The sequence below is a fragment of the Melanostigma gelatinosum genome (genome assembly GCF_949748355.1).
Source record: "Melanostigma gelatinosum genome assembly, chromosome: 10".
Classification (NCBI taxonomy): Eukaryota; Metazoa; Chordata; class Actinopteri; order Perciformes; family Zoarcidae; genus Melanostigma; species Melanostigma gelatinosum.
The window spans coordinates 25,747,281-25,772,268 of NC_136643.1; the positions used below are offsets into that span (position 1 = coordinate 25,747,281).

The following is a 24,988-nucleotide window of genomic DNA, read 5'->3' on the forward strand; positions in this document are numbered from 1 at the left end:
GTAGTTCATGCCCAACATATTTCTATAACGCTTCTCTGCGTCGCTCCGGTATATTATTTGAAAGCGGACGCGATGTTCTGAGATGCACATTATAGACGGCAACTAACAACTGAACGCGCAACCGCAAGACCCCTAAAACTCTTACGTGTGAAGGCGGTTCCCAGTCGTAAAGCCACTCAATGCAACCGCAGTAAATAAGCACGCACGCACATGCAACACACGCACATGCAACACACGCACATGCAACACACGCACATGCAACACTCACACACGCACACACACCCACACACACACGCAGCGCTGCATGGTTGCACCGTCCTCGATGATGAACTCTTTCACACGCTCACTCGGTACATTCTGCATCAGGAGGAATCCAGTCACAGCCGGAGGCGAAGTCTGTGGTTCAAACGTTACGTAACGGATCAAAACAGACGATTTCCTCTGATTATGTTTCATCTCTCTCTCTCTCTCTCTCTCTCTCTCTCTCTCTGTCGCTCTCTCTCTCTCTCTCTCTCGCTCTCTCTCTCTCTCGCTCTCTCTCTCTCTCTCTCTCTCTCTCTCTCTCTCTCTCTCTCTCTCTCTGTCTCTCTCTCTCTCTCGCTCTCTCTCTCTCTCTCTCTCTCTCTGTCTCTCTCTCTCTCGCTCTCTCTCTCTCTCTCTCTCTCTCTCTCGCTCTCTCTCTCTCTCCTCTTCAGCTCTGAGGAGCACAAGGACAAGTGGTTGGCACTCATCAAAAGGTAAATGTTTGCTTTGTCTCCTGCTAATACTTTGTGGTTTGTTTTGTGGTGTTCATTTGTGGTGTTCATCTTTCAAATCAGAATTGAAAGATCTGATTCAGATTGAACAGAAGAGCTTTAGATAATAAATGCATGCTCAGATGAAGTGATACTGTACATGCATGAACACTGGACTGGAAACATGAGCTTGTATTCATGTACTTTGTTTTATTCTCTGCACAGTCGGATAGTTTCGGGCAAAGAGAAGGACGACCCCAAGACCGTCCCTCTGAAGATATTTGCAAAGGATATTGGAAATTGTGCATACGTAAGATTCTCTCCTGTGATTTGCTTCCATCGGCACAAAAATGAATATCGTCTGATTTGTCTGTCCTTCAGGGGGAATGAGGGACACGACCGACAGTGCTGCCATTTATGTAACACACGACGAACTCGACTTTCCCACAATGTTTCTGAAATGTGTCCACCAGGCCAAGACGCTGGCGGTCAACAACACCGACAGCACCGCTGATGTCATCCGCATGGCTCTGCTGCAGTTCGGCATATCGGTGAGTAGACGTCTCTCGGCTCCATGTCCAGGACGCTGGTGGCTCAGAGTATCGTGTTAATGGTCCAAAACAAAGTAGTACTTGAGCGTGAGGAGGGACCAGGACCTGGACTCGTTGGCTAAAGTGAAGCTGGTTTGCAGACTCGAACCAATGTCTCCTGCTAAAGTATTTCTAGATGTTTCTTCACAGCACAGACGTGCGTTCATGAAGGAAGCTCCACAAGTAGAACTCAGGCAAAGCATGGAAAAGTCATTTTCATTGAAATGTAAAAACAGGAAAGTGTTGAACTGGGTTCTCTGTGATCCTCTGGCCAGGGCTGCGTTAAAGACCACCGGCTGTGGGTGAGCTCCAGTAAGGACGACCCTCCGTACGCTCTCATCGGTGAGCACCTGTCGTTCACGCTGTGATGTGAAACCTTCTTTAACTCTTCTACCGCTCCACCTCTTTAAGATGCTCTTAAGGAAGCTCCTTCACCTCCACCGGTGTGGGACGTGCCGGCGGTGATGCTTAGAGGTCTGAATGCATGCTCACTGAAGTCAAACGTTCCTCTGAGGACTGTTTCAGAAGCTAACATCTGGGAGCAGTTCGTTTTGTGTCTGTGACATTCTGTTCATCTTTTGTTCTGAATTCCAAACATCCCGACTCCAGACGGCCGGTTTGGTCGCCGCATGGGACGAGTTCTGCTCTCGCTCACATCGCCACATACCAGACCCCTGACCTCTAACCTCTAACCTCTGGCCTCTCATTCAGGCCACGAGTTCCCCTTCAGCATTAAGATGAGCCACATTCGGGACGGTGGGAGCTCCACTGCTGGAGGACCAGGGTGGGATCTGACCAGTCCCACGGACTGTCCAGGGGTGCTGCTGCTGGACCAGTGTCTCCCTCCAGACACCCAGTGCCAGTTCATCCTCAAGCCCAGCAAGGGACAGGCTCCGCTCTCAGGTGAGACAGCCGGTCTGGAGGGTCCGTTCTGGGGGGTTCGAGCCCTCTCTGTAATGAGGTCACATCAACAGTTCAGTAATTAAACACTGATGACACCAGAAGTTTGCTTTGTTTACCCGTCGTTGCACAACATGTGAGCGTCGTGCAGCTATTTCTGTTTCTTTTAGTGTGAATAGAAAAGCATTTTCTTGCAAAAGTTGCAAAACAAATTATTAAACGTGCTTTCAAACCAAACAAGCCGAACCGCAGGTCCTCAGGTCCTCAGGTCCGCAGGTCCTCAGGTCCTCAGGTCCGCAGGTCCTCAGGTCCTCAGGTCCGCAGGTCCTCAGGTCCTCAGGTCTTCAGGTCTTCAGGTCCTCAGGTCCTCAGGTCCGCAGGTCCTCAGGTCCTCAGGTCCTCAGGTCCTCAGGTCCTCAGGTCCTCAGGTCCTCAGGTCCGCAGGTCCTCAGGTCCTCAGGTCCGCAGGTCCTCAGGTCCTCAGGTCCTCAGGTCCTCAGGTCCGCAGGTCCTCAGGTCCTCAGGTCCGCAGGTCCTCAGGTCCTCAGGTCCGCAGGTCCTCAGGTCCTCAGGTCTTCAGGTCCTCAGGTCCTCAGGTCCGCAGGTCCTCAGGTCCTCAGGTCCTCAGGTCCTCAGGTCCTATCAAGCGGCCTTGGGTCCCCTGAAAGGCGCTATATAAATTAAAGTTATTATTATTATTATTATTAGAGGTTCAGCGTTCTGGGTTCACAGTCAACACGCAGCAGTGAAAGTACGTGTTGTGAAAAATATGAGTTTCTTTCCATCAACATGTCAGTTGAGGTTTTTTTAAGTCGAGTGTCGAGAATCCGTCATTGAATCTAATTCTCTCTGAAACCACGAGAGGAAATATGAGGATGCAGACGCAGTAATGCGGAACAGAGTCTCTGTTCCACTGTGTTGATGCTCGTGGTGAGGATGAGTCAGCAGGTGAGGAGGAACCAGAGTCAACGAGAACGCCGGGAAAGCAGTTAGCGGACGAGGGGTCACAGCGGGGGGGTCACGAGAGACGCAGTCGGAACAAGAACAACAGCAGACGGACAAAGAGGAAGAAACCCCAGAAGAGACGGACGAGAGCGAGAGGAGGAAGACGGAAAGGGAAAAGTGATGACACAGCTATTGAGAAAGTCTGAAGGCCAGCGGAGGTGAAGGAAAGAGAAACAGACAGAGATAGAGGGAGACGAGGGGGACTTTAAACGTGAGAGGGACAGAAAGAAGGAGGAGGAGGAAAGAAAAACAAGAGGACGGGGGACGAGGACGACTGACGGGGGATGGAAAGAAGAAGGAGGGGATGAGGTTGAGAGGAAAACAAGTTGAGGGTGAAATGTTTTCCAGTCGAGGAGGCTGCAGTTTGCCAACCGCAAGCGTCAGATTCCTTCGCCTGCAGCACAACAGCGTCCAACGCAGTCACGGAGAGGAGGCCTCTTGAGGTGAATACTCGGACAGACGAAGCATCGCGTGCACGCTGAATCAACGATTCACTGAAAGATAAATATTACAAAAGCGTTGCATTGGTGAGTCATCGAGCATTGCCGTGTTGATGTCTGAACCCACAGCTCACCTCTTCCTCTTCTCCCCCCCACAGAGCCTGGTCAGCAGAAGTCCTTTAAGAGGAAGAGGTCTCTGATCAACTGGCCCTTCTGGAGAGGCTCCAGCTCGCAGCTGGACGGCCCCCCCCTGTCCCCGACCTCGCCGTCCCCCACGCAGGGACGGCTGTTCGGACGAGCCCTGAGCTCCGTCTGCTCTCCGGACCACGGCCTGCCCAAGCCCGTCATGGTGAGCGGAGGGGGGGGGGGGGGATTGAGTGGAAGTAGGAAGTGGACTCTGTTGCTGTTACATTGCTGCTCTGTGACTCGATCACAGAATCATGGATTCAAGAAGTGAGATCTCAAAGTGATGAATCAGCAGCCCACAGGGTTTCCTCTCTGCTCTCGTGGTGCTCCAAAGAACCCTTTTAGGAAGTCCAGACCAGACAATGACAAGTTAACCTGCTGGGTTCCTTCCCTAAAAATTAAATCATTGTATAACCCTCACAATTCTTCTTCTCTTTCCTAATTATGAAAACTCAATTACAGCTGCAGAAAAGATGAATCACAAACAAACAGAAAGCAAACGGCTAAATTCTCTGAATCCAGATTTCTTTCCTCTTTAGGTTAGAAACCGAACAGAGTGACTTGAACTGAGGCTCTTGCAGTGCGTCTGTGGAGCCTCTGACGCTGATAGAGGGTCCTGTGTTCCAGGACATGCTGGTGTTCCTGTACCTGGAGGGGCCGTACACCAGGGGCGTCTTCAGGCGCTCAGCCGGGGCCAAAGCCTGCCGGGAGCTCCGGGACAGACTGGACAACGGAGCCGAGGACCCGGAGATCACACACCAGTCCGTGTTCGTCATCGGCGCTGTGCTCAAGGTAACACACAGACACACGCACGCACGCACACACACACACACACACACACGCACGCACACGCACACACACGCACACACACACGCACACACACGCACGCACACACACACACACACGCGCGCACACACACACACACACACGCACACACACACACGCACACACACGCACACACACACACACACACACAGACACACACGCACGCACACAGACACACACGCGCACGCACACACACACACACGCACGCGTGCACACACACAGACACACACACACGCGCGTGCAAACACACACACGCACACACACACGCGCGCGTGCACACACACAGACACACACACACGCACACAGACACACACGCACACACACACACACGCGCACGCACACACACACACAGACACACACGCGCGCGTGTATATCAGTGTGTGTGTATCAGTGTGTGTGTATCAGTGTGTGTGTATGGTGTGTGTGTATCAGTGTGTGTGTATGATGTGTGTGTATCAGTGTGTGTATCAGTGTGTGTGTATCAGTGTGTGTGTATGGTGTGTGTGTATCAGTGTGTGTGTATCAGTGTGTGTGTATCAGTGTGTGTGTATCAGTGTGTGTGTATCAGTGTGTGTGTATGGTGTGTGTGTATCAGTGTGTGTGTATGATGTGTGTGTATCAGTGTGTGTGTATCAGTGTGTGTGTATGGTGTGTGTGTATCAGTGTGTGTGTATCAGTGTGTGTGTATCAGTGTGTGTGTATGGTGTGTGTGTATCAGTGTGTGTGTATGGTGTGTGTGTATCAGTGTGTGTGTATCAGTGTGTGTGTATGATGTGTGTGTATCAGTGTGTGTGTATCAGTGTGTGTGTATGGTGTGTGTGTATCAGTGTGTGTGTATCAGTGTGTGTGTATGATGTGTGTGTATCAGTGTGTGTGTATCAGTGTGTGTGTATGGTGTGTGTGTATCAGTGTGTGTGTATCAGTGTGTGTGTATGGTGTGTGTGTATCAGTGTGTGTGTATCAGTGTGTGTGTATGATGTGTGTGTATGGTGTGTGTGTATCGGTGTGTGTGTATCAGTGTGTGTGTATGATGTGTGTGTATGGTGTGTGTGTATCAGTGTGTGTGTATCAGTGTGTGTGTATGGTGTGTGTGTATCAGTGTGTGTGTATCAGTGTGTGTGTATGATGTGTGTGTATCGGTGTGTGTGTATCAGTGTGTGTGTATGATGTGTGTGTATGGTGTGTGTGTATCAGTGTGTGTGTATCAGTGTGTGTGTATGGTGTGTGTGTATGGTGTGTGTGTATCAGTGTGTGTGTATGGTGTGTGTGTATCAGTGTGTGTGTATCAGTGTGTGTGTATGGTGTGTGTGTATGGTGTGTGTATATTTTCGTGGCATTTCTTTGTATTTCCTCTGCATTTGATGGACTCAATGATTAACGCAGATGCTGATGTTGATTCTTGTGCGTCCAGGACTTCCTGCGTAACATCCCGGGCAGCTTGCTGAGTGCGGATGTGTACGAGCAGTGGATGGAGGTGATGGAGGGGGAGGGAGGAGACGAGAGGACGCACGCTGTCCAGAGGTAGGGTCCTCTCATTCAATGCCCACATCCTCCTAAATCCTCCTGCTCATCTGCAGTAACATGTTACTCAGCACACACACACACACACGCACACACACACACACACACACACACACACACACACACACACACACACACACACAGACACGAGTCATACTGACGTTCCTGATGCAGGCGTGTGAAATGTTGAAGGAGAAGACCTGAGGTGTTGTGAAGGCTCGCGTGGTTCCACATCGTGCTGTTTATGTCTGCAGAGAGGACCGAACACAGAGAGGACGTCGCTTCGGTTCCAGAGGCAACAAACTAAATTCCTTTTTGCTTCAGGAAAACAAAACACAAGATCCAAAGAAAGCTTTGGTGGAGAACACACAGAGAGAGAACAAGTGTTTTCATGTTCTTCTTTCTCTTCTGTCCGTCGCTCTCAGGCTGCTCCGCCTCCTGCCCGGCGACAACCTGCTGCTGCTGCGTCACGTGGTCGCCGTGCTGCACTGTATCCAAGGCAACGCCCACGACAACCAGATGAACGCCTTCAACCTGTCCGTCTGCATCGCTCCCAGCATGCTTTGGGCTCCGGCGCCGAGCACCCCCGAGATGGAGGGGGAGGGCACCAAAAAGGTGAGGAGGAACCCACACACACAGGGCTGAGACGGAAAAAAGTATTATCGTTATCAGTCCACGGATAATATCCTCCTCTAACAGACTCCTCTGGTTGTATAGAAGTCTATAGAAAATGACTCTACTTCTCTCTTGATTTATTACCTCAGTAAACATTGTAAACATGAGTTTATGTCTCAATCTCTAGTTTCAAGTCTTCTTCAATACAGCATGATGTTCATTTAGTACATTATGGTCCATTTAGAGTCACACAGACCATAAAGCAGGGGATGCTTTAGGGCGGGACTACACGGTGATTGACAGGCCTCTACCACGGTGTTGTCCGTGTTTTCGTCTTTGAACTTTAACCCTTTCACGGTGTTTTCACTTCAAATCAAAGTTAATTGCAACGTGTTGGTCGACAAACTGTTGAATTCAGCGTTCAGTTGATTCTCCCGTCTGTAACCGTCGCTCAGCGGTCCTGAAGTCAGGACTCTAATAGTCTGTCGGGACACATTTTGACCTTTTGTCGAGGCTAAAAAAAAAGTTTGGCCTGATTTAGAAGCGGAGCATCTCCGTGTTACATTCCATACCGACGGTCAGTGTTTGACACAAGACGGACGGATCCTGTTTCTGTTCTTTGAGAGATGGAGAGAGAGTAACCTCGTCTTCATTTAGGAGTGAAGAGGAAGACGCACACTTTTCTAGTTTTCATTGTTGATTAATCTGCTGGTTATTTTCCCCATTGAATCAAATGAATTCCATAGCTGAGTTTAGACTGGAGAGAAGGTGTTTCAAAGGCATCAAAATCTGACTACCGGCTCACTGAGAACACGTTAAATGCCAAGAAATAGTCCCGACCGTGACCCCTCGTTGAACTTGGACATCTGTACGTGTGCGAGAGGCCTGAAAGCTGCCGCCTCATGAGTGTGTACGTGTCTCTGTGCATGGTGCGTGTGAAACACGTGTGACAGACAGGCAGACGAGTGTTTGACAGACGGGTAAGATATTGAGATTTCGTACGTGCACACATGTTCACGTGCACACACAGTCTCAGCCGTTTGTCAGCAGACAGGTTCCCACTAACGCGCAGACACACACACATTAAACCAGTCTCACACACACACACACACACACACACTCAGTCACGTTCGCATGTCATCGCTGACAGACTAAGATCACAACATTCTTACTCTGCTGAGCTTAAGATCCGCGAGCTCAGAGCGAGACTTGACTGAGCTTCACGGTTTCACTGCCACGCCCTCGTGAGCACATGAGGATCTGTTTCACCTCTTAGAGGATCAGGCCTCCCTCAGTATTATGGCAATATTAACAACAATAGTGAGAGGTGTAGCCGTGCTGTTACCTTGATTCACTCAGCTGCTGAGACGATGGGTCGGATCTATTTCAGGTGAATCTTTGAGTTTTTACTGAAAGTAGCTGCACAGTGACCGTTGCACAGAGACCATCTGAGGAGTCCTGATGAGTGCGTGGAGTTCAGATAGTACAGGTTTGCATTGATCTGGCGCGGTCCTCGACCAAAGGAGTTCTTTGTCTCTCACACAAAACGACCACTTCATATCGCGTGTGTCCCAGAGACGTGTTCATACGTTTCTTGGAAGTCATTCATCTGGAAAAACATAAAAAACATCGACTGGATTCAAGAAAGCGTGAGTCGGCTGAGACAAACAGACGGATGAGCGGACTGAGAGGAGCCTCGTTGCTCTCTCTCTCTTCTCCATCATAACTTGGCCAGCTGACCTGAGATGACCTCATCCCACAGTGGAAGCCCCCTTCAGCCACCGCCATGTATTCACTGACACACAAAGCCTTCTGACTCGTGGTCTGTTTGGAAGGTGACAGTATTTGCGCTGCACACACTCTCTGTGTGTGGCTGCTTTGCTTATCTTCTCCAGTGTGTGTGTGTGTGTGTGTGTGTGTGTGTGCTCGAGGTGGTTGAGGTTCACTGAGAAAACATGCAAAGAATTTCCTACAGAATCCTGAGGCCGAGTGTGTGTTTTAGGGAAAATTGTGTCGCCGAAACAGCCCTTTCTTTCTCTCTTCTCTTACACACACACACACACACACACACACACTCGTCAGCACAAATACCCACAAATACCTAAATCTCTCTTTGGCACCCCCCTGATCACGCTCTCCCTCTCACACACTGCGTGTTTGTGTGTGCAGACTTGAGCTCAGGCGGCTTTTTTTTCTGGGAAAATAACGAAGTGGGATTTGGACATCCCCTCGCTGCGGTGGGCAGTGTGAGCGTGGGTTCCTGGCTGTGCAATGGCCGCTTTCCAACCTTGTCTGGAGACACGTGAACGCTCGGTTTTAGGTCTCCGTGCCCCTCCTTCTTTCATGAAGCGTATGCTTGGAATGTTTCTGGCTGAACGTGGATGTTTAGGAGGTGAATACATCTTTAGATGCAGGCAGAGAGAAGGTTCTCCTGCTTTGTGTTTTGGTCTTAATCACAGTGACTTTCTCACTTGTTCTGTGATCGACATGCAGCTCGACGGTCTTCCTCCGCAGCCTGCTGGATGCATGCGTTCCACTAACACACGGTGTGACTTTACCTCCGTGCACACGTGCAGATGGTCCGTAAACGCTGCACGTGTCCTGCAGTGCTGTCGGGTTCTGTCGCTTTAAAAGAAGTCCACTCAGGTTGAGAGCGAGTTTAACGTCCTGTTGAGTGACAGGAGGAGGGAGAAGCCGCCGTGAACGATGATGGACGGTGGACGTCTCCTGGATGCCCGGAGGCTCTTTGGAGCTGAGCTCTGTGTCACGCAGCAGCTCCTCTCTGAGTGGAACGCTGAGTGACTGAAGGAGGACAGGGAGGCCGAATGAAAGAGAGAGCGATGGAGAAGGAAAACTAACGAGAGGAGGAAGGGTGAGAGAAGTGAAGAGGAAGAGGTGAAGAGGTGAAGAGGCTAGCGACGAGGAGGAGCCAGTGCAGCATGAAAGCATGGTGGAATTAGCAAGGTAGCTAGCCGCTAGCAGTTTAACTTGAACTACTTACTCGGTTTCCTTTATCAGGAATTAATGGACACCCTGCAGCCAATCAGAGTTGAGTATTCACCTTGCTCCTGGTATCATGATGTATCAACACTAGTTAACATGTCAGGTGAGGTGCTGTTCTTCAGGAATGAGACAGAACTGTGATCTGTGATCACGAACAGGTTCACCCTCCAGATACCTGCAGACTCTCGTGCTGTCGGCCATGTTGGATCACAGATAGAGGAGACGTTTGTTCGTTCATGTTTGCTTATGTAAGTGTAACTGTCACGGCAGGTTATGGATAGAAGAGCTCAACATTACCCATAATGCAGTGTGGCCTCAGGCCTCTCATCGTGAGCACATGTCTGAGGAGAGGAGGTGAAACCTGGAGGTGGGTGTTGCAGTTGCTCTCTCTGACACGTGTTCAGCTGAGCCTGCTGTCGAACACGCGACAGAGAACATCACAGCGCTCTGAAACAATATGAATCAACTTCTTCTTCACAGTTTATCGATAGAAAAGCGAAAAATTACACTTGATACTGGAAAATCCTCAAAATATTTCAGATTACTTCATTTCTCGTAGATAGAAAAGACTTTTATGATTTCATGATGAGCAGACAACTCTTCCCCGTGCAGCCTGGTTGTGTGCTGTTAGTCATGTAACGCATGTGGACACCATGCAGACGTACGAACATCTGGCCTCACAAACAAACACCCGACAGAGCGCGTTTGTCTCTGCCGTGTTTTCCAAAAGTGTCGCAGCAAAAACAGCGTCCTTGATGAACCGGACAGACGGATTCCAGTGGAACGTTTCCACGAGTGGAGGAGGATGTGACTCCCAACGTCTCCGCAGGCTGTTTGTGTCGGAGCGCGTCACGAGTGTGTGTTGAGCAGATTCAGTGTGTTTCGTTTAGAAGTCTGCGCTTTCTGCCAACTAACGTGATTTGTTTGAGGACAGATTCCGACTGAGCCGTGAAAGATCTCTGAGAAGTAAAGCCGGCACATTTCAAACCGAGTCTTTGGGAAAAGAGTTCATATTTCAGTTTGTTCCTGAATATGATGCTGAATAGAAGTCATGTGCATCATGTCAGCAGACGTAGCTTCTGTCACAAACTCCCGTTTCTCTGTGTTGGTCTTCCAACACAACATTGGAACGAACGAACACTAAACCTTTCTCAGGATGAAGATATGGGACTCACGACGTTGGACCCTGAGGGTTCAGGGCTTACGGCCTTGGGGGGGGGGGGGGGACACTGGGGTTGGGTCTCTATTTCAAATCTGCTCCTCCAGCCATAAGGAGCACAAAGAAAGGGTCAGCAGCTCTGACCCAGGCGGTGTTTCTTCCTCCCTGCAGGTGTGCGAGCTGGTTCACTTCCTCATCGAGAACTGCAGCGCCGTCCTGGGAGAAGACGTCCCGTCGCTGTTCAGGAGCTTCAGCCAGAAGAGCAGCAGCAGCGACCACGGATCAGGTGAGAGGAGAGGAGTCCGAGAGTCTAGAGTCTAGAGTCTGAGGGTCTAGAGTCTAGAGTCCGAGAGTCTGAGGGTCCGAGAGTCTAGAGTCTAGAGTCCGAGAATCCGAGAGTCTAGAGTCTGAGGGTCTAGAGTCCGAGAGTCTAGAGTCCGAGAGTCTGAGGGTCTGAGAGTCTGAGGGTCTGAGAGTCTAGAGTCCGAGAGTCTAGAGTCTGAGGGTCTGAGAGTCTAGAGTCCGAGAGTCTAGAGTCTGAGGGTCTGAGGGTCTGAGAGTCTGAGGGTCTGAGAGTCTGAGGGTCTGAGAGTCTGAGGGTCTGAGGGTCTGAGGGTCTGAGAGTCTGAGAGTCTGAGGGTCTGAGGGTCTGAGAGTCTGAGAGTCTGAGGGTCTGAGGGTCTGAGAGTCTGAGGGTCTGAGAGTCTGAGAGTCTGAGGGTCTGAGGATCTGAGGGTCTGAGAGGTGTTTTTTTCAGGACTTTTATCAGATGTTTGAGATTTGGAAAAGCTTTTTGGTTGCACACATGAGGTTCGGAAGTAAAGGAGAAGCAGAACGTAAACACCGATGATTGGACAACAGCTCCTTAGCTTCGGTGTGTCAGAACCTAAAACAACATTACAACAAGGCGTCGTCAGAGAGTCTCTCCGTGTGTGTGACTAGACCGTTGGTCAGCAGATGGTTGCACTGATTGCCGGGGTCACAGCCAGCTGATCTGAATCTCCTTCATAAGCAGCTATAAATAACCTGCAGAGGTGGAGGAGTGCAGGCGCTCTGCGCTCTGTGCTCCTCTTGTGGCCGTGCTTTCAGCAGAGAGAACATTCTGTGTAAATAAATGTTTGGTCTGTCTCGGCTTGGATTGCTAATTTTGGGAGCTAGTAGGCGGAAAATTGCAGGATGCATGCATGAGAGGGGACGTCTGCAAAAGCTGTATAATTTGAGGACTTTACAGGAAATGTGACGGGAAAGTTAGACTGTATTTTTGGATTGAATTCTCTGGATCTTGATTTGATGATTCCACTTGTCTCATAATGATGATCTATTTCTCCACCTATCCCCCTCTCTTGTCTTTCCTTTCCCACCTGTCTCGTCCCAGATGTGTCGTCCTTCCAGATGAACGACTCGTCCTACGACAGTCTGGAGAACGAGCTGAACGACGACCCCGAGTCTCCCTTCCAGGAGCAGCTGCCCCTGCGCGACAAGGACAAGCCGGACAGCCGCAGCCGCGACTCCGTCATCACCCTCAGCGACTGCGACCCCGACCCGGACCAGGACGGCGACCTCCTCCTCCAGCTCCCCCCGCTGGCCAGAACCCGGAGGTTCAACCCGGCGGTCCGACAGCCGCGCACCCGCCAGGCCAACGGGCCGTCGCAGGGCCCCCGGAGGCTGAGGAGGAGCTCGGAGCCCGCCTTGGCCCTGGCGAGCGCTCCGTCCTCGGGCGCGGTGGCGGTTCACGCCGATAAACACCACCTTCCGGTGAGGAAGGCGAGCTACGATGACGCCATGGAGGCGGGTGGGGGGGACGAGGTGTTCCTGGAGCAGAGGCTGAGCGGGCTGCAGCTGAAGGAGGAGGAAGAGGACGGATGCGAGAAGGGAGGAGCCAAAGTCCAGAACGGCGGGCGGAGGAAGACGAAGCACGCCCCTCCGCCTCCGCTGCGGCTGGATGCCAGCTGCTCCAGTCTGTCGTCACCGGCGACCTCACCCACAGGCTCCTCCCTCAGCTCTTTAGACTCCGCCTTCTCGCAGTACTCCACTGACTACGCCACCAACGGGGCGCTTCCATTGGCTGAGCCCGCTCCTCTCTCCCCTCTCTTCCACGGACGGCCCCAGCTGTCGACCAGAGACTCCCCCCCTCAGAGGGAAGCCCCGCCTCATTGGCCTCCGCCCTCCCAGACGCCGCGGACCAACCACACCCCCCCACACCAACACGGTCTCCACCCGAACACGTGGTTCAAGAAGGGCCGCCGCCTGTCCCTGAGGCAGTCCGATAACGGACCCTCGGAGGAGGACTTGCCGGTGGTAAACGGGAAAAGCCTCCCGACCGGTAACGGCTACCAGGACGCCGCGGCCATGAACCGAAGCTGCCGACGGAGATCCAGCAGCCCTCCGTCCTACCAGCAGGCTCTGATGCAGCTGCAGCGCAACCGCTCTCCTTTCTACAGGGGCGCAGAGAAACCCCTGACCATCAGAGAGCTGAGGCAGCTCCACGACCAGACCTGCACCCACGGACCCCCGGTCCCAGACTCCCAGACAGGAAGTGATGTCGTGCAGCGTCTGGCCAGGAACGAGTGCGTGCAGCCGCCACAGGGTGTTTTCTTCGGACAGAACGCCACCACTCTGGTCCTCCGGAGGCAAAACCCTCTGACTCCGTCCATGGAGGGACACAAAGGGAGCCGGACCCTCCCCTGCCGAGCATCCGAACCCGCCGAGGTCACCGCCGGCTCCAACGCCTCCTCCAGCCTCACGCTGGGCAGACCTCGCACCTCCAAAGGTCAGGCCCAAGACGGTGGCCTGCGGGTGTCCGAGGTGGAGCCCAACCACGGCGAGCCACGCTTCTGCCTGTCTCCCTCCGCCACCCGGGCCGTGCGGGACTACTTTTCCTCCCAGGGGCAGGAGGATGCGGACTCCTGCCTGCGGAGGAGTCAGGAGGTGGCGCTGGCCATCGTGCAGGGGAAGAGGGAGTGGCAGAGCAGGCGGTGCAGCGACCCGCGACTGGACGACTTCGACCAGCTGTTTTTTGCTGAAGAGTCGTACGTCTAAATAAGAAGACTGGCCGTGTTCTTCATTGCTGATGTGATTATATTTCCCTTAAGCTCCTTTTGTTTCTAGCTCAGTACATAATGCAGTTTACTGTCGCGGTGCATCCAAGGTTTGAGATTATAAAAGGTACAGACGAACTTCCGCGTTTCACCTCCGTCCGTCTCCTGTGATTCCTCAGAACATTGTGACAAACGTTGAAAGATTCTTATTTGTTGTTGTAAGTTACGTTTGAAGCTCTCATGTGTGAGACAGACACGTTGCTTTGAAGCACTTTGGGATCCTCCGATAATCATGACGGCTCTGATTCTGTGAATTCATTGCAGAGAAGATGTGAAGAAACAGTTTAATTGCACATCTGGATCCCTGAACAAACACGAGAGCTGCTCTCACGGTTCCTCTGAGGAATATTTCTCTCTGGCAAAATGAAGGAAGCGTTCTTGGGAAAGGAAAGAGGACAAAGAAGCCTTTTGTTTCATTCTCTGGAAGCTTTTTAAAAAGATTATTTTTAGAGACTGGTGGGAAATCACGGCCGTGACACGTTGTTGTAGTCGGTTTTTAACAGCTAAATATTTGATTAAAATTGGAGGTAAAACATGCATTTTACTCTCATTGTTCTGGTGCAGAAAGCAGCTCCTCAGTGTCCCACATGTCTCAGGGGACACTGAGACATTAACTCCGCCCATTCGGTCCCGATGGCTGCTGTCACCTCATGCAGACACGATGAACACGACTTTAAGCTCCTCCCACCACTCCAGCCAGAGGAGGACAGTTCAAGGACCGACGTACATATTCAACAGAAACACCTTTTGATGAGGTGTGTAAGTGAAACATGTTCTGTGAAGCGTTTCGATGTGTTCGCATAAAAGAAAGTCACAACGTGTCCTGAGCAGGAACGTGAGACAACATGAGAACATGTGCCATTGAGGGAGAAATCTCCTTTTATTCTTGCTGCACTTCATTCTCCTCAACAAGGAACCTTTCACACTCACGTGTGTACGTGCACGCGTGTGCGTGCGTGTTGAATTCACAGCTTCTCTAACTGTTGTGTGTTTTCCATCCTTTATGATGTCTCTGCTCCAGTGCAGATGTCTCTGACGTGACTCTCAGCAGTAAATGACCTCATTTCACTCTTCATTGATTGGCTGATGAAGGGTGTACATAATTACATTATTAATATATTCTGCGCACAAACATCTTCACGAGTATTAAGTGTTATTGTGAGCTCGACTTCTCCACACACGTGAGGTCATCGTCGTGTTAAAGGTCCTTTCATCCTGATTATTAATAGTATACTTGTTGTCTCCATTACAGTGAATTGTGTGTACAGTTCTGCATATTTATGATACAGAAATATATAAATATATTACCTGGTTACTTCGGTGTGTTGTGTTGTGAGGAAATCAAAAGTGTATTTTTCTACGTTCTGCTGCTGCTGTCTCTATAGAAGGTATATTTGCTACGAACCGCACCATCTGTACATTGTGTACATTTGATGTCCGACGCTCACGAGGCCAAAATGTCATTGATTTTAATAAATGTTGCTCTTGGGAAACGACTTATAGTTTAAACTGAATGTATTGTTATTATTTCCCGTGTGTGGCTGCTGCAGACATGAAGGTATGTTTCTGCATGACGGGACTACAGAATGACGGGACTACAGAATGACGGGACTACAGAATGACGGGACTACAGAATGACGGGACTACATAATGACGGGACTACATAATGACGGGACTACGGAATGACGGGACTACATAATGACGGGACTACATAATGACGGGACTACGGAATGACGGGACTACATAATGACGGGACTACATAATGACGGGACTACGGAATGACGGGACTACATAATGACGGGACTACATAATGACGGGACTACGGAATGACGGGACTACGGAATGACGGGATTACATAATGACGGGACTACATAATGACGGGACTACATAATGACGGGACTACATAATGACGGGACTACATAATGGCGGGACTACAGAATGACGGGACTACACAATGACGGGATTACACAATGACGGGACTACATAATGACGGGATTACATAATAACGGGACTACAGAATAACGGGACTACAGAATGACGGGACTACATAATGACGGGACTACGGAATGACGGGACTACATAATGACGGGACTACGGAATGACGGGACTACATAATGACGGGACTACGGAATGACGGGACTACGGAATGACGGGATTACATAATGACGGGACTACAGAATGACGGGACTACGGAATGACGGGACTACGGAATGACGGGACTACACAATGACGGGATTACACAATGACGGGACTACACAATGACGGGACTACACAATGACGGGACTACGGAATGACGGGACTACGGAATGACGGGACTACATAATGACGGGACTACGGAATGACGGGACTACAAAATGACGGGACTACGGAATGACGGGACTACATAATGACGGGACTACATAATGACGGGACTACGGAATGACGGGACTACTGAATGACGGTACTACAGAATGACGGGACTACGGAATGACGGGACTACATAATGACGGGACTACGGAATGACGGGACTACACAATGACAGGATTACACAATGACGGGACTACACAATGACGGGACTACGGAATGACGGGACTACGGAATGACGGGACTACATAATGACGGGACTACGGAATGACGGGACTACAAAATGACGGGACTACGGAATGACGGGACTACATAATGACGGGACTACGGAATGACGGGACTACATAATGACGGGACTACGGAATGACGGGACTACTGAATGACGGGACTACACAATGACGGGACTACACAATGACGGGATTACACAATGACGGGACTACGGAATGACGGGATTACACAATGACGGGACTACGGAATGACGGGACTACGGAATGACGGGACTACGGAATGACGTGACTACATAATGACGGGACTACATAATGACGGGACTACGGAATGACGGGACTACAAAATGACGGGACTACGGAATGACGGGACTACATAATGACGGGACTACGGAATGACGGGACTACAAAATGACGGGACTACGGAATGACGGGACTACATAATGACGGGACTACGGAATGACGGGACTACATAATGACGGGACTACGGAATGACGGGACTACATAATGACGGGACTACGGAATGACGGGACTACATAATGACGGGACTACGGAATGACGGGACTACTGAATGACGGGACTACAAAATGACGGGACTACACAATGACGGGATTACACAATGACGGGACTACGGAATGACGGGACTACGGAATGACGGGACTACGGAATGACGGGACTACGGAATGACGGGACTACATAATGACGGGACTACGGAATGACGGGACTACAGATGTCCTTCAGGCAGACACACTTGCATCAAGGACTTGGACATTAGCAGCATAAACTATTCGATCTGGGGGACGTACTCTCTGACCCACATGGTGTTCGCTGGCCTGAGGCTCCTCAGGGTGGGTTCGGTTGCTCAGCAGTCTGGTTGATGTAATCCAAACACAGCCCTGTTGCATCATGGGAATGTCTCCCGTAGAACATTCCCAGTTCACAGGTTCTTTACGAGGCCGTGTGGTGCTGTTTGTGCTCCGTCAGACTGGAGGGACTCAGTGGAGGCTGACAGTGTTGGAGTGTTTATTCTCCTCTGACCTCCCACATAAAGAGTCTGACCCTGGACCCCCAACACCTCCGGTCTCCCCTGGGTCACATGATACACACCATGTTGAACCAGAGGAATCCTGAAGTGTTGTGGACGTTACAGAGCTGTCTGCTATGAACGGTGCCGTCACTATCGCATGGCATTGTGGGATATGTATGCCGGCGTGGTGTCAAGTGTTTGCATACTATAATACTTGAGTATGGAAATAGTATGCGAGTCATATTCTCAGGTTTCGGACAAACTAAAGGTCTGTTTTAGTGAACTGAATAACGTGTTGGTGGGATGTTGGAATCTCAGCAGCTTGTAAAGAACTCTTTGGTCCTGATCGGCCCGATGGACCCCCCCCCCCCCCCCTCCAGGAGGCTGGTGGGCGGAGTCAGCTCATCAGCAGGATTCAACTCACCTGGTCCGGCTGCACGAGGTCAGCCGGCCTCTCCTCTAACGTTTAGCGAGCCTCTCGGGAACCAGTCCGGCGACTTGTTGAAGACCGGTTTGACGCACAGAACTCGTTTCTGTTTGAGTTCCTGGAGTATTTGGTTGTTTGTTTTTCTTGCTGCTGGCGCTGCAGGTGCCTCTCACACTCTCAGACCCTCAGCGGCCCTCATGGCAGCAGTAAAGTTTGCTTTGTTTTCATCAGGCCGATGAGGGAGAATCCCCACGCCAGCTCGCAGCTCTCTGTGCGATGAGGTCACGCCTGATACGTCCGTCCCTCTCGTGAATTTATGTCAAAACAGCAATTAGCCGTGTTTTCCTCCCCAACGCTTCACTGTTGACTGTTGAAAAGCATGCACCTCCCTGCACAGGAACCCTGGTAACATGCACTGCTGTTGTTGTTCTGACACACAATCTGCAGCTGCGGTGAAGCACTTATGCTGCAATGCAAAGCAGGCGTGATGACCTCACGGGGTCCTTCGGTTCATACCTGCAAAGTATCACTGACTTCCATCTCATTTCACAATCGTGTCCCAAGTCATGGAAGCAGCTGGATCGTTTCCAGCGAGCTGAACCCGTCAGAATATAACAGTGTGGTGAAGTTCTGGGACTCCAGAGGAACAGACTCGTCCAACAGAGAACCATGTCAGGTTGTGTTTGTTTCACATGTTTTACATCTAAATACCCGTACATTCTCAGGCGCAGCTCAGAAGAAGTTAGGACCTCCAGCAGCGTGAGAACAGGAGAGAAGATATGTGTGTGTGTTTGTGTGTGTGTGTGTGTGTGTGTGTGTGTGTGTGTGTGTGTGTGTGTGTGTGTGTGTGTGTGTGTGTGTGTGTGTGTGTGTGTGTGTGTGTGTGTGTGTTTGTGTGTGTGTGTGTGTTTGCGACCATGAAAACATGCATTTGTGCATGTCCATCCATGCACATGTCTGTATGTGTCTGTGTGTGAAACGAACCATGAACCCTTCAGGCTACGTTGGCAGTAAGACGTGAGGTCACAGTCAGTCATGCTGGCTGGGGCCGAGGGGCGGTGCTGTGAATGTGACGGCTGATTATCAGAGGCAGCCGACGCTGATCAGCTGACAGTTTGCGTGACTTCACCGCTCTGCCAGAACGACTGCAACGCTTCATTAAGAGTCCAGAAAACCAGACGCAACAGGGAACGAATGGATGATTTGAGTCTCTTTATAGTCGTTTAGAGTCTCTTATTGGATGATTTGAGTCTTTATAGTCGTTTAGAGTCTCTTATTGGATGATTTGAGTCTCTTTATAGTCGTTTAGAGTCTCTTATTGGATGATTTGAGTCTCTTTATAGTCGTTTAGAGTCGCTTATTGGATGATTTGAGTCTCTTTATCGTTGTTTAGAGTCTCTTATTGGATGATTTGAGTCTCTTCATAGTCGTTTAGAGTCTCTTATTGGATGATTTGAGTCTCTTTATAGTCGTTTAGAGTCTCTTATTGGATGATTTGAGTCTCTTCATAGTCGTTTAGAGTCTCTTATTGGATGATTTGAGTCTCTTTATAGTCGTTTAGAGTCTCTTATTGGATGATTTGAGTCTCTTTATAGTCGTTTAGAGTCTCTTATTGGATGATTTGAGTCTCTTTATAGTCGTTTAGAGTCTCTTATTGGATGATTTGAGTCTCTTTATAGTCGTTTAGAGTCTCTTATTGGATGATTTGAGTCTCTTTATAGTCGTTTAGAGTCTCTTATTGGATGATTTGAGTCTCTTTATAGTCGTTTAGAGTCTCTTATTGGATGATTTGAGTCTCTTTATAGTCGTTTAGAGTCTCTTATTGGATGATTTGAGTCTCTTTATAGTCGTTTAGAATCTCTTATTGGATGATTTGAGTCTCTTTATAGTCGTTTAGAGTCTCTTATTGGATGATTTGAGTCTCTTTATAGTCGTTTAGAGTCTCTTATTGGATGATTTGAGTCTCTTTATAGTCGTTTAGAGTCTCTTATTGGATGATTTGAGTCTCTTTATAGTCGTTTAGTCTCTTATTGGATGATTTGAGTCTCTTTATAGTCGTTTAGAGTCTCTTATTGGATGATTTGAGTCTCTTTATAGTCGTTTAGTCTCTTATTGGATGATTTGAGTCTCTTTATAGTCGTTTAGAGTCTCTTATTGGACGATTTGAGTCTATTTTCAGTTGTTTTTTGTCTCTTTCTGGTCGTTTTGCATGTTTGTAGTCGTTTTGCTTCTCTTTGGTTGTTGTACATCTCTTTTTGGTAATTTTGCGGCTCTTAATGAAATCTCAACAAGAAACATCCGCAGTGACTTCAACCAGAAGCTCTGGCTCCTTGTGTCGAGTAGGACCATTCAGTATCCATCATCTATCCATTCTGACTTGAGTAAAGCGCGAAACAATCTTTACCAAAGTTTGCCGTTTGGCGTTTAGAGCTGGCCAGTGTTTAAACTTTGAGTAAAAGCTTCCAACATTATGAAACCTTTCCTCTCATCTAAAGCCTGGAGTCGACTGGACTCCTGCTGCTGCCTGCTGAACACCCGACACACACGGTAATACACACTTTACCAAATCACAGAAACAATGAAGAGTGGAGGAGAGCAACATTGAAAGTACATTACTATCCTGCACTTAGACAGTTCTTAGATCAAAGGACTTACCGAGTCCTCACAGGAACACCGTCACGCTTCAGCCTCTCTCATTGAAAGCGTGGTGCTTTTGTATTCGTGTCTCTTCCATGTGTGCGTGGGTGGAGGTGGGTGGGAGGCACAGGCTGACCTTTAACTTTCATCTCGCTCTTTGTCCTCACCACCAACGCTCTCATCCACCTTAAAAAGCTGCTTTGAAGATCTTCTCCTGCTCCAGCAGGGAACCCCGGGATGCTCCTCGGGGATCCCTTCATACGGGACGGACTTCTGGAGGCCGCCGTTAAAGCGTGAAGGCTCTCAAGATGAGCGGCACGACATTAGTATTATGATCTCTTGAACACATACGTTGGGTGAAAAAAAAAGTATTTTACATACAAAACAAATTTAAAAACAGCATTGGACAAATGATTCACCAAAATTCACTCTTTCTGAGCTTTGATAACAACGTAACATAAGAATTGTAACCAGCCGTAGTGAAGGACTCCTACATCAGCTCCCTTGTTAACTGCACTCAGGCCTTTTGTCCGTCCCGCTGGTATCCACAACGTTACAACGACACGGCCAACATGTCAGCGTGCGGTTTATTCTGACCCGGTTCTGGCTCTCAGGCAGCCATGTTGGAGGTCCAGAGCTCTTTGAGTTTTACAAAACAAAAGGTCACCTGTGATCACGAGCTCTGGGTACTGACCAAAGAAACACATTGTTGCAGATGAAACAGTACAATCTGATGAGGATGCGTCTGACTGATTGTAATTAATACAAAAACCATCTCGGAGGAGACCAACAACAAGCTGGAGGACTCACACAGTACATCCCATGTGGCCTGGGGACAATATTGGGATTCCCGAGTATCACAAAATAGTTCATCCCTGTGTTTGAATCCTCAATAATCCGCCTCTCTGACTTTGCATTGAGAAAATGTTGACTGAATTTAAAGCTGCTACGAGACAGTTTCACTTCAGCAAACGGAAAGTAGGGTTGTTCAAATCAGGGAGATATCAACGCTACAGCACACAATCACCCGTTACATGCAGATGGGCGGCACAATAAGTCCTGTGTGGTTATTGAGTCTCGTCACAGAGAGGAATGTATTATTTGGTTCATCATCGCCTGGATTTCTCCCCACGATCCTCTGCCAGCGTTTCACCGACATTCAGGCCGACATCGACATTCAGTCTCTCCATCTCTCTCTCTCTCTCCATCTCTCTCTCCATCTCTCTCTCCATCTCCATCTCTCTCTCTCTCTCCATCTCTCTCTCTCTCTCTCTCCATCTCTCTCTCTCTCCATCTCTCCCTCCATCTCTCTCCATCTCTCTCTCTCTCCCTCAATCTCTCTCTCTCTCCCTCCATCTCTCTCTCTCTCTCCATCTCTCTCTCTCTCCATCTCTCTCTCTCTCTCCATCTCTCTCTCTCTCTCCATCTCTCTCTCTCTCCATCTCTCTCTCTCCCTCCATCTCTCTCTCTCCATCTCTCTCTCCATCTCTCTCTCTCTCCATCTCTCCATATCTCCCTCCATCTCTCTCTCTCCATCTCTCTCTCTCTCCATCTCTCTCTCCATCTCTCTCTCGCCATCTCTCTCTCTCTCTCTCGCCATCTCTCTCTCTCTCTCTCTCTGAGTGGACGGAGGTGTGCGGAGCTGCGGGAGCGGAGTTTTTGAGAGCGAGAATTAACGTGTTTTTCGGCATTTTTCTTCGTTGGGTAATGTTGGGGATGATAGTGTAGTGTAGTGTGGAGGGTTCACGGGGTGTGTGTGCACTTTTAGGGACTTTGTTTGGGGGTGTTTGTAGCCGACCAGCGCGAGCTGTCGGCGGCTGGGCGCCGCCATGAGCCTCAGTGATTTGACCAGGAAGCACGGGGTGCGGATCCCGCCGCTGTTCGGGTGTTCGGTGGAGCAGATCAGTCTGGCAGTAGGTGATCTTATCGGCCACAGCAGCGTGAAGTCCGCAGCACGGATGAACAGCGCTGTGGTCGTATTTTTGGATTGCGTTGAAGCTGCGGAAGTGGTGGCGGAGACCGGGGTCGAGGTGGGCGAGCTTTTCCTACCCGCTTACGCTCTCAGCTCACCGGCAGTAACAGTCACCGTATCGAACGTTCCTCCGTTCATTAGGAACGAGGACATCATCAGAGAGCTGGCCAAACACGGGAAGGTGGTGTCTCCGGTTAGGAGAATGTCCTCTGGGTTCAAGTCCCCGCTGTTACAACACGTAGTGTCTCACAGGAGACAGGTCCGCATGATCCCCAGCAACAGGAGCAGGGAGGTGAACCTCGTGTTCAAAATCACGGTGGAGGACTTTGACTATGTCATTTTTGCGAAGACTGATGAGTTTAAATGCTACAGCTGTGGAAAAGACGGGCATATGAGCAGAGAGTGTCCGGGGGAAACCGGGTCTCATGAGGACCAGAACCAGAAAGGCACTGAGGAGGAGGGCAGAGGGGAGAAGCAGGACGGACATGAGGGAACAAGTGGAGCTCATGAGGCGAGGCTGGAGGAGGCAAGTGTGGCCCAGGAGGCGAGGGTGGAGGAGACAAGTGTGGCCCAGGAGGTGAGGGGGGGGGCGATAAGTGTGGCCCAAGAGGTGAGGGTGGAGGGGACGGGTGTGGCCCAGGAGGTGAGGGTGGAGGAGACGGGGGTGGCCCGAGAGGTGAGGGTGGATGGGCCAAGTGGGCTGCAGGGAGTGAGGAAGAGTACTGGAGGACAGGTGGAGGACGGTAGTGAGGTAGATATGGAGGAAGACGAGGAGCAGCTCAAGGTTCCTCGGCTGAAGAGAAAGAAGGGGGAAAGTCGTGGCAATTCACAGGCCAAGAAAGTGGCGATGACAGCAAGTGTAGGTGCTGCTGAGAGTGAGCCCAGTCTGGAGACGGACTCTGAATCCAGTCTGGGGAACGATGCTGAATCCAGTCTGGAGAAAGACGCTGAATCCAGTCTGGAGAAAGACGCTGAATCCAGTCTGGAGAAAGACGCTGAATCCAGTCTGGAGAAGGACGCTGCTGCTGAGAGTGAGCCCTCTAAACACGAGGCCGGCAGCCGTAAGGACTCTGAAGGATACAGCGTGGCGGAGATACAGGAGTATCTGAAAAAAAGCAAGAACGTGAAAGGAGCCAGAGTGGAGGACTACCTCTCTGACACGGAGAAGCTCTCCAGCTCGGCCAGATCGCACATGAGGAGCAAGGACAGAGGCGGTCTCACGAAGCAGGAGGGCTTCAGACTAAAGAAAATAGTTCAGACAATACGGAAGGAGATGGACAAAGATGGAGCAAAGTGAAGAGACCGGGGCCCACGTCCCCACACCGGCTGTTTCACGGACCGCTGGGGGACGGAGCCAGGACGGGCATCCAGGACGGCACGACCCAGGTCTCAGCAGCATGCTGTGACCCGCTGAGGCCTCAACCGGCGGAACAGGAGCATCCTGAACTCCTGACTCTACAGATCAGTTTTCAGATCTAGGATTAAGTACAGAGCGAAATGAACTCAACGATTCTTGTACATATTGTGAAAAGACACTATTTTGATTGGTTTTTGTTTTGTTTTTTTTGTGAAGAGTTGCTTCAAATCCATTGCCACGGCAACGATGTTTTGTTTGTTCATATTACTTGAGGAAAGACCAAAAAAAAAAACGTAAAATAAAGGTTTTTAAAAAAATCAAATCTCTCTCTCTCTCTCTCTCTCTCTCTCTCTCTCTCGCCATCTCTCTCGCCATCTCTCTCCATCTCTCTCTCCATCTCTCTCTCGCCATCTCTCTCTCGCCATCTCTCTCTCTCCCTCTCTCGCCATCTCTCTCTCTCCCTCTCTCTCCATCTCTCCATCTCGCTCTCTCTCTCTCCCTCTCTCCCTCTCTCCCTCTCTCTCTCCATCTCTCCCTCTCTCCCTCTCTCCCTCTCTCTCTCCATCTCTCCCTCTCTCCCTCTCTCCCTCTCTCTCTCTCTCCCTCTCTCTCTCCATCTCACTCTCTCTCCCTCTCTCTCTCTCTCTCTCTCTCCCTCTCTCTCTCCATCTCTCTGTCCCGGGCTGAACTGAGAGGTTTCTAAAGCCGTGGCACCAGAGAGGATCTTTGGTCTCATTCTGCTGGATAATAATGTGTGATGCTCGTGAAGTATTGGAATAATGTTCAGCAACCGTCTCCAGTTTCTATCCGCTCAATAAATCTCAATAAATCTCTCCAGCAGGATTTCATTCATCTGATTATTCTCATCATTGGAAGTGGCTCTGAAAGGCTTCGGCCCAGTTCCATTCATATCTGAATGATGAAG

General features: G+C 50.1%; 1 protein-coding gene across 1 annotated transcript in view; it reads left to right on the forward strand.

Annotated features, from left to right (window-relative positions):
* LOC306783572 (uncharacterized protein) overlaps nt 1-15,572 on the forward strand; it is a gene marked incomplete at its 5' end in the record, with an annotated part of 17,315 nt that extends 1,743 nt beyond the window's left edge. The window contains 11 exons of the mRNA XM_079277280.1: nt 696-737; nt 960-1,044; nt 1,208-1,285; nt 1,600-1,666; nt 2,036-2,227; nt 3,828-4,018; nt 4,483-4,647; nt 6,092-6,201; nt 6,627-6,816; nt 11,150-11,264; nt 12,354-15,572. Of these exons, the coding sequence (XP_079133406.1) occupies nt 696-737; nt 960-1,044; nt 1,208-1,285; nt 1,600-1,666; nt 2,036-2,227; nt 3,828-4,018; nt 4,483-4,647; nt 6,092-6,201; nt 6,627-6,816; nt 11,150-11,264; nt 12,354-14,017 (2,899 nt within the window). The 3' untranslated portion in view covers nt 14,018-15,572. The remainder of the gene's footprint in view (nt 1-695; nt 738-959; nt 1,045-1,207; nt 1,286-1,599; nt 1,667-2,035; nt 2,228-3,827; nt 4,019-4,482; nt 4,648-6,091; nt 6,202-6,626; nt 6,817-11,149; nt 11,265-12,353) is intronic.
* Between the last annotated feature and the right edge of the window lie 9,416 nt (nt 15,573-24,988).